General features: G+C 43.4%; 2 protein-coding genes across 2 annotated transcripts; both read left to right on the top strand.

The window, feature by feature from the left end:
• Window positions 1-740: 740 nt before the first annotated feature.
• Window positions 741-3638, top strand: LOC143516374 (verrucotoxin subunit beta-like). The gene is given in 3 exon segments (XM_077007926.1): window positions 741-834; window positions 2217-3610; window positions 3612-3638. Coding segments are annotated over 3 exon segments (1515 nt in total).
• Window positions 3639-3817: 179 nt separating this feature from the next.
• Window positions 3818-5857, top strand: LOC143516372 (uncharacterized). The gene has a single exon (XM_077007925.1). The coding sequence runs from the start codon at window positions 3965-3967 to the stop codon at window positions 5855-5857; it is 1893 nt and encodes a 630-aa protein (XP_076864040.1). The 5' UTR covers window positions 3818-3964.
• Window positions 5858-9911: the final 4054 nt, after the last annotated feature.

Here is a 9911-nt window from a genome sequence, read left to right as displayed (position 1 = left end):
ACAACGTGATTTGACAGGAATCTTTTAAAAGTGTGATGCCACATTGATTGGTATAAATAATTTGTTTTATTTATGCAAAGCCTTCCCAGAGCTGTTACTGAACACATCTAGCACACTAAACCCACTGCTTCATTAAACACAGTAATCCTCCATCATTGGCAGTTGCAATCTGGCCTTTGTATATTATCTTATAGTTTACTGAACCTGAAGTCATGGATGATACTTGTTACATGGATGTAACTTATGAAATAGATACTTGAGTTCATATATAAAGCTGCTCAAAGGCAAAGTAATTTCCTGCCTCTTGGAACACTGCATGAATTTGAGTATTTTGGATTCAGCACTGGCTGGTGCTATTACACAAGTAAACTCCACTAGGCATGACATAACAAACTATATGGAGTATGACAAATCCCAAAGCAAATGGGTTAGGACCAGAGGTGTCAATTCCAGGTTCAACAATAACCTGGAATTGGTCCAAGTAAAAGTCCTCACCAGGAGTTTGCTCAAGTTTGCTAGAGTTTCTAATTAGTGCAATCCAGGTAAAATTAGTGGAATCAACACAATCCAGGAAGCCTGAGCAAAATCCTGGTGAGGACTTTTACTTTCTGAACCTGGATTTGACACCTCTGGTTAGGACTAAAGTTAATTTATTTGCATGTAGGTTATTGGAGCTTTGAACTCATTAATTCATCATATCATGATTTCAGAACAGCTAACCTGTGCTTCAACTTTCACAGATGTCTGACTCGGAGGTCATTGAATTGGCGGGACTTGGACGACCGTTCCAGTTGGGAATGTTGTACGACTGTCGTAGAGATGCACTCATCCCAGGTACAGAAAAACGTGACATCTTCAAAATATTGTTCTTATGCAACAAAAACATTAGAAATATTGAATCCATGGATTTCTGAAACAAGTTCTAGGACACTTGGTTTTTTGGATCTAAATGCAGGCGCAGATCTGTGCATGACAATCCTAGAGGGCTGGGCACAATCTGTAGAAGAAATCTGTATGGGTGGGTACTCAGAACGAGAGTGAGGATTCATAAGTAGATTTAAACCACAGTTTATTAATAGTAAGGACAGTGAGAGTGGGACAATGTAAAGGGTAGTATACAAACTAGACAGTCCAAGTCGGCAACAGGATAGCAGAACAGGGTACCAGAGGGCAAGGCAGTAGACAAACACTGTGTAGAGGTCAAGGATCAGTAACAGAGAGAACAATCCAGAATGATCGAGGGTCAGTAACAGAGAGAACAATCCAGAATGGTCACGGGTCAGTAACAAAGAGAACAATCCAGAATGATCGCGGGTCAGTAACAGAGAGAACAATCCAGAAAGATCCTGGGTCCAATGCTTTATCATGAAAATCATGAAAATGATCAGGGGAGCCAAAAATTTTGCATACAAATATATATGTAGACTATAGCCATCAGGATTCACAAATTTGCTCCAGGAGAACAGATTCACAACACAAGAGTGCTAAGAGTTCTAAAGTTTATTATAGAACATAATATTCAACTGGCGGCCTGCGGGCCAGAACCGGCCCCTTAATGAACTTGTACGTGTTGTAAGTGTTATGTTCGCCACCCCCCAGCCCCCCCGGTCAACAAACTAAGGTCGACACCCCCCCAACCCCCCTGTCAACAAATGAAGTTCACCCCCCATCAACAAATTACGTTCAAATTTTACATCCACTATGACAGTATTGGTATAGGTCTGAAAATTGTCTGAGCTCTCTACCAAATATGGCCCGCAGAAAAATAAAGTTGAATAGCCCTGTTATAGAAGATAGCTAATTAAATATAGAAGAAATGAGATGTAGTGCAAAACAAATGGTTAAGAATAATAAAACATGACTGGTATTGTTCTAGACACATAGATAATATGATGATCGGAATGTTCAAAGACATGACAAAGAAACAGAGTAAAAAATGTCCCCAAAGACAATGAGAACACAGGAAAAAAAATTATTTAAGGTTTAATGTGCTCACGTTTTCATAAGATGATTCAAGTTTGTCTTCTTTTAAAGGTATTTAAAAGGGAAAAAAATTGTATAGGCATTTAATGCCTAATTTATTGGGTTACACTTTGTTTATTGATTTCTAAATGTACTTGTATGCTCTGGAATAGGTGAGGGTCGAAGCAGCACGTCTTTACTGTTTCAAAGCACAACTTTCTCTCTCTCTCTCTCTCTCTCTCTCCTAATTATAGGAATCACACTCTGGGATTTGGAAGTGCTGAAGAAAAACATAAATGTGAAGCCACAACCAAACACAGACTTTAAAATCTTCACGTCAGACTCCAGTGAAGCCAAGTCATCAGCTCTGAATGTCACTGCTTCTCTTGAGGCCAGTTTTCTCGGTGGGTTAGTCAGTGTGAAAGGGTCAGCAGAGTTCTTAAATAACAAGAAAAAATCTACGCACCATTCTCAAGTCACCCTGCAGTACAAAACCATCACACGTTTCGAGCAGCTAACAATGGACCATCTCGGAACTGGGAACATTAAACACTGTAATGTGTTTGAGGAGGGCTCTGCCACTCATGTGGTTACTGGCATTCTGTATGGTGCTCAGGCATTTTTTGTTTTTGAGAAGGAGGTTTTCACAAATGAAAACCATCAGGAGATACAAGGAAGTCTACATGCATGCATCAAAAAGATTCCTCTCATATCAATTGAAGGGCAGGCATCTTTGAAAATGACTGAGGCTGAAAAACAAGAGAGTGACACATTCAACTGTACCTTCCATGGAGACTTTGCTCTGGACAACAACCCGGTGTCCTTCCTTGATGCCATGAAGGTTTACTCGGAGCTTCCAAAGCTTCTTGGGGAAAATGGAGAATGTGCTGTACCTATGAGTGTGTGGCTCTATCCCCTGAAAAAGCTGGACTCAGCAGCTGCTACACTGGTTAGGGAAATTAGTGTCAGTCTGGTGCGACGTGCCCGCCATGTCATCGATTCTCTGGATGATACTGACATGCAGTGCCAGGAACTGATGAAAGATGGTATGGCCAATGTGTTCACTGAAATCAAAGCCAAGCTCAGAAAGTTCAAAGACATGTGTTCAGAATATAAACTGGTGTTCCAAAAACAGCTCTGTAAGATTCTTCCGTCTATAAGAGGAGGAGGAACAGAAGAACAAGAACTTGTGACTCTACTGACCAGTGTGGAGAGGTCTCCCTTTCAGGGGGCTCTCATATCTGTGTATATGAATGATCAAGAAAAAGAGATGAACGTCCTCAGGTCATACCTGCACATCATGAGAGACACCCCCGTGTTTTCCTCCAGTAATGACTTGATCAAAGAAGTTCTAAACTCAGCTAATGAGTATGTGGTAGTTTTTGCTTTCACATCTTTAGAAGAGCAAGAGTCACACCTTTCTGACATGGAAAAATATCTTAAAGAAACATCAGAGAACCGTGACAAAATTATATCATATGAGCTCAGCTCTCCAAAGGCACAGCAGTGGTTCTGTGGTGATGTGGCTACAAAAACCTTGCAGAGTGTACGACTGTTCATAGAGTTCAGGGACGCCAACCATGGAAGAGAAAATGTTGCATTTTGTATTGCATCAATCCCAAACAAAGGCAGCGTAGCCTCATCAATCCATGTTTATGAGAAGGGTGCACTGCTGAGTTCTCAGTATGAACTTCCTTCAAAGCCACCTGTGCCAACCATCATGTATGCAGAACATGACCGTATTCATCTGGAAATCAACAAACCAGCACATGGTATCAATAATGTGGAGTCCTACATAATCTTTTACCAAACAGTCCAAAGTTCAGAATGGATTAAAGTGAATTCTGAGAGTAATTCCACTCAGGTCACTATCAAGAACTTAGAACCAAATAAAGAATATCGCTTTAGTTGTCAGGCTGTGTGCTGCCCAGGGGTCAGTCTGGCTAGTGATGCAACAACATTTTTCAAGACCCGCCCATGCAGCCCTCCTGGACCTCCCAAAATGAAAAGCGCAGTGTCAGATGAGATAACAATAACTTGGGACATTCCTAAATCCATTGGAGAGAAAACTGAAGTAATTGATTATCTCATAGAGTACACACAGGATAAGAAAGGTAAACCATGGGTATCTGTGAACTCCCCAAAGAGAGAATGCACACTGAAGAGCCTGAAAAATGACACTCCTTACACAATAAGAGTTTCAGCCAACTGTGGGAATGCAGGACTGAGTCTCCCCGGTTTGGAGACTACTGTAAATCCTTCTGAAAAGTCTAAGAAATCATCATCTGAAACCAGGAGTCAGCTCTTTTTGGAGCAATCTTCTGTCGTGGAAAAGGGCAATCCAAGTGTTCGTGTTCTGAAACTTCAAAGCCGGTATAGTCAGAATGAAGGTGTCAACTACTGTGTCTTTGGACAAAAGGTGGAAGCAGCAAAAAACAAAGTGATCCTTTTACTTGGGGCTACAGGTGCAGGAAAAACAACCCTCATCAATGCAATGGTCAATTACATTCTAGGTGTGAAGTGGGGAGAAAATTATCGATTCAGACTGATCAATGAAGTAACCCATCGATCACAGGCAGAAAGTCAAACAAGTGAAGTCACATCTTATGAGCTGTATAATCAACCAGGTTTTCAGGTCCCCTACTCACTGACCATTGTGGACACTCCAGGGTTTGGAGATACCCGTGGGATAGAACATGACAAACAGATCACAGAGCAGATTAAGAACTTCCTTTGTAATCCTTTGGGGGTTCAGCATATTGATGCTGTCTGCTTTGTTATTCAGGCTTCTCTTGCCCGCCTCAGTGCTACTCAAAAATACATATTTGACTCAATCCTCTCAATCTTTGGCAAAGATATAGCGGAGAATATAATGATTATGGTGACATTTGCACATGGCGCAGACATCCCAGCTCTAGAGGCCATCAGAGCAGCTGAGGTTCCCTGTCAAAAAAAAAAAAATGGTCTCCCCACTCACTTCAGTTTCAACAACTCGGCTTTGTATGCTCAGAATGTGACAGAAGATGATTCTGATGATGACTCAGATGATGAAGATAACTACAGTGATACTACCAAACAGAATGAGATGACCTGGGGCTCTAACTTAAGAAAAATGAGGGCATTTTTTAAAGCACTTCAGGACATAGAAAGCAGAGATCTCAAAATGACTATACAAGTCTTGGAAGAGCGTGAACGTCTTGCAAAAGCCATGGAGGCCCTGGCACCTCAGATCAAGGCTGGCCTCTCAAAGTGTGCAGAGATTGAAAGCAAAAAATGCATGTTGAAAAATGAGCATGAGAAGATGAAGGAAAATGAGAACTTTGAACAAGAGGTTGAAGAGGTCAATCCAATTAGAACCACAATTAAGTGCTTTGCCACAAACTGCAACAAGTGTTTCCTCACATGTCATTCCAGCTGCTTCCTTCCTGAAGAAGATACCATCAGCACTTGTGCTGTGTTTGATGATGAGGGCAAATGTGTAATGTGCCCTGAAAACTGTCATTATTCCATCCATTTGCAGGAGAAAGCTATGTGGACATATGAAACAGTAACAACAAAAAAAACCATCAAGGAGTTAATGGAGAACTTCAAGAAGGCACAAACAGAATTTATGTCCACCCATGAGATGTTGGATAAACTAGAGGAAGATTACAAAAATATTTATTCCAAGTTGAAGGACTTGGTTAAATTGTCTTTTGGGTGTCTTAAGAGGCTGGATGAGATTGCCCTGAAACCCAGGTCCCTGTCTGCAAAAGAGTACTTTGACCTACTGATTATGACAGAGGAGGATGAGAAGAAGCCTGGCTTTGAGGAACGCATTGTTAAACTGAAACAAATGAAAGAAGACTTTGAAAACCTGGATAAAATTGCAGAAGGAGAGCACATCTTACACTGAGAGTATACAGACGAAAACAAATTAACTGTCAAGTTCATGTACTGTTCATGTAACATATAAAAAACTTCTATGATAGTACCCTGGTACCGCCTCTCAAATTCAGGTCCCGCCTCTCAGATATTGGGCTTGCCTCCCAGATCCTTGTCCAAGTTCCTAATGTCTCTACCTGCCCTTTCCTCTATTGCAGGTGTTTGAATCAACTAATTTTATGTCCAATTATTCATGTTTCCTACATTCATTTTTCAACCTAATGTTACAATGAATCATAAAATTAGACAACAGAGAAAAAGATTTTATAAACCTATAGATCAAAGGTTTGTTTTGATTAGTTTAAAAATAAATGGATTATAGAGTATATATGGTTATAGGATGTGTTTAGGAGTGCATTATGTTTGACTGCATGACAAACACTGTTATACTGTCTGCGCACAGTAACAGCACTGTAACGCTTCTTAAGAATAAGGGATCTATACTGGATTCCTCTGGAATATGCAGATCTAGATCAGCACTTCTGAATTCTCTGGAATACGTTTACATAATAATAAAAAAAACATAATAAAGAACTTTGCTGAATCATAAATCTGCCATTATAGTTAATAGTTTTTTGCTATGAGTTCACAAGGTTGTGACATTCATAAATGATAAGCTATGTAAACTTTTGTGTAAACAGATCATGAATAAACCTGAATTTGTGACGGGCAGGGGTGAGCAACTAAAAGGAAGCGATCACGCCAAGTCTCAGAGAAAAAGGATGGTTTAATAGAAAGTGTGCAAACCAAAAACCCGTGCAATATCTCCAAATTAAGGATATAATGACCAGCGGTCAACTGGTACAGACAAGACATATATAGGCAAACAAACGACCCTCAGGTGAGACGGATCACGGGCTCTGCCCACCTGAGGGACGCACATGACGTCACAAAACAACAACAACAACAGCCGCTGTGGACGGAGGCGGCCGGGAGGGGGCCGCCTCACCGTGACAGACCCCCCCACCAAGCCACACTCCCCTCCACTGGGTGTGTGGCACACAGCGGCTGCACACAAAACATGAAGGGGCAGGAAGGCAGGGACAGGCAGGAACACACCTCCTGCAGTCCGGGAGCTGAAACATAAAACAGACAACATTACTCAGCTCACCTCCCCGGGCGGGACCCTGGACCGACCGGGCCGTTAACACAAAACCACACCCCAGTCGGTCACAGGGCCCTCACGCCCTAACCGGCCCTCAGCCGGTGAGCCCCACAAGTGTGAGGACGAGGAGCTATGGCTCCTTTCTCATCCCTCGTGTATGTGTGTGTGTAGGCTACCTCTCCAAGGCGTGGCTACTTCACCTCCTGGACCTACCTCCTCCCAGAGCTGACCCCTGCCTTCTGCTAGGGGTCACCCCAGCCTCCTGGGGAGCCAACCCCTCCCGGGGCCTCTCAAGGTGGACTCCTCCACCCAACCCAGGAGCGCCAGAGACCGAGGCCCAGAGCGCCCCTGACGCGGGCTAGGGAGCAGCCCCAAGGGCCTCCTGGTCACCCCGGGCAGGAGGGAGGATCTCCTTCCTCAGCAGGAGCTTTTCAGACTGGAGCCCCATGGTCCCCAAACATCCGGGGGCCCCAGCCCTCTAGGGAGGGGCTCTTCATGACCGGGCTCCGGTCACCCCACAACACAAGGGGGCTCCTGCCAGGTGGAGACCCCCACAAGGTCCACGAACACCACCAAGGAGAAGCACCTGCACAGAAAACACACACACACACACACACACACACAAAACACACAACACAAATGCGCCACACCGACGCCCTCCGTGCCATACCCTGTGGCACGGGACCACAACCGGTCCCCCCCATACACATATTTAAGGGAAGGAGCAAGCGTGGAATTACATATAACAAAGACATATCACGAGCACGCTAGGACACAACGAACACGCAAATACTAGACAAACAGAAAATAGTGCGCAAACAGTAAACGAACGGGACCCACACGTGCGTGCTCTACATACAAACAGTGGTGACACGCCGCTCAGAGTCGCAGTCGCTCCCCACATTAAACACACGACACACGGGGAGCGAGGCGACAGTGACGAGCGGCAACCGCGCCACATACACGAAACACTTAACATATAACAAACGAGCACGTACACTGATCCTCTGGTCCGTTCACCTGTACACACTTACAACACCACACAACAAGAGAGTTGTTCCAGGAAGACGCCCTGGTCCTCGCCGTGCCAAACACAAAACAAACGCACGGCGGAATTCTCCCAACAGACAACGAACATGAAAAGCTGTCTCAGGGCAGACTGCCCTGGTCCTCGCCGTGCCACACACACACACACATGCAAAACACAAAAGCACGGTGGAGCTCCTCAAACAAAACACCACGCAGACAAACACTTACCATGAGACATGACCATGAACGAAGGAGAAAGAAAAAGAGACTCTGCGGCTTCCGAAAGGTGGCTGGTCATTCTGTGACGGGTGGGGGTGAGCAACAAAAAGGAAGCGATCACGCCAAGTCTCAGGGAAAAAGGATGGTTTAATAGAAAGTGTGCAAACCTAAAACCCGTGCAATATCTCCAAATTAAGGATATAACTGGTACAAAGACAAGACATATATAGGCGAACAAACGACCCTCAGGTGAGACGGATCACGGGCTCCGCCCACCTGAGGGACGCACATGATGTCACAAAACAACAACAACAGCCGCTGTGGACGGAGGCGGCCGGTAGGGGGCCGCCTCACCATGACAAAATCATTACAGTTTTTTGCAATTGCTAAGACACAAAAAGTGGTCCTTATAGCACAATTTCTGAAACAACTAACCCATGTAGCCTATCTATTGACCGGGTGTGCCAAACCTTAAGCACATTCTCTGCCTTACACTCATTTAGAAATGCTAAAACACACTTTTTGCAAAACTTTAAACACAGTTCTTCACATAAGACACAACATTCAAAACCGAAAACTACGTGTTTCTTTCAGAAAACACTGCCACACAACTGCTACACTCACCTAACCAAAATACCATACACAGTTCTCACACGTTACAACACTTCTAGCTAATTTTTACAAATTGTTATCAGAACTTGATCCCTATAAAGAGGCCACAAGTTGCAAGTCTTGGTTTGCACAACAATGGAGGCTAATACTTCACAGAGAGGTAGAGGATGAGGAGGAGGACAAGGAAGAGGAAGAACACAAACAACCATCACGGATGAGATCCAGGCCACTTTGGTTGATCATGGAGGCCATCGTGAACATTGTCATATCAAACAACAGTATACCTTTACGACAACTACAACAGCACATCATTACTGACAACATCACTTTCAGCAACATTCAATCAGTGAGCCTATCTGCACTGGGCCGACTCCTGAGAAGACATCAAGTGCATATGAAGCAGCTATACAGGGAACCATTTCAGCACAACTCTGACAGTGTGAAGGAACTGCACTATGAATATGTGCAAGTATGCTCTGCTATCCTCTTACTTATACTTTACTCCAGTGTCCTGTGCCACACAATGTTGAGTATGATATAGACCAGGTACGTTGTCATCTGGGACAACGTAAGTTTCCACCGTGCTACACAAGTATGACAATGAGTTTCCACCGTGCTACACAAGTATGACAATGATTCACCGAACATCCACAGTTACTATTTTACTTCATGGTGTTTATGAATGTGCATAAAAACCTCTGTATATGTGAACTATGATATACTTTTGGAACAGACTATACACTGAACATTACAGTTTTTCTCGATTGTTTACACACTAATACTGGTAATTGAGACACAATGACCACAACATGTAACTATTGCACCAACCCCCTGAACCAATTCTACTAAACTACAAGCACAATTCCTGTTTTACACTCAAATTGCAGTTCTAAAACACACTTTTTTCCAAATACTACACACAATTTTCTGCATTTGGCATAATTTTCATGAAGAAAATCTCTTGTTTTCACAAGGAACACACTGCTATTCAAAATTCTAAAGTTAATTGTCCTATTATGCACACTGACTCATCACATCAGCAAACACCTGTCTCACATGT

This window comes from Brachyhypopomus gauderio, chromosome 6, assembly GCF_052324685.1.
Source record: "Brachyhypopomus gauderio isolate BG-103 chromosome 6, BGAUD_0.2, whole genome shotgun sequence".
NCBI classification, from domain to species: Eukaryota; Metazoa; Chordata; class Actinopteri; order Gymnotiformes; family Hypopomidae; genus Brachyhypopomus; species Brachyhypopomus gauderio.
Note: the sequence above shows the minus strand (reverse complement) of the source record. Positions and strands in the feature narration are given on the sequence as shown.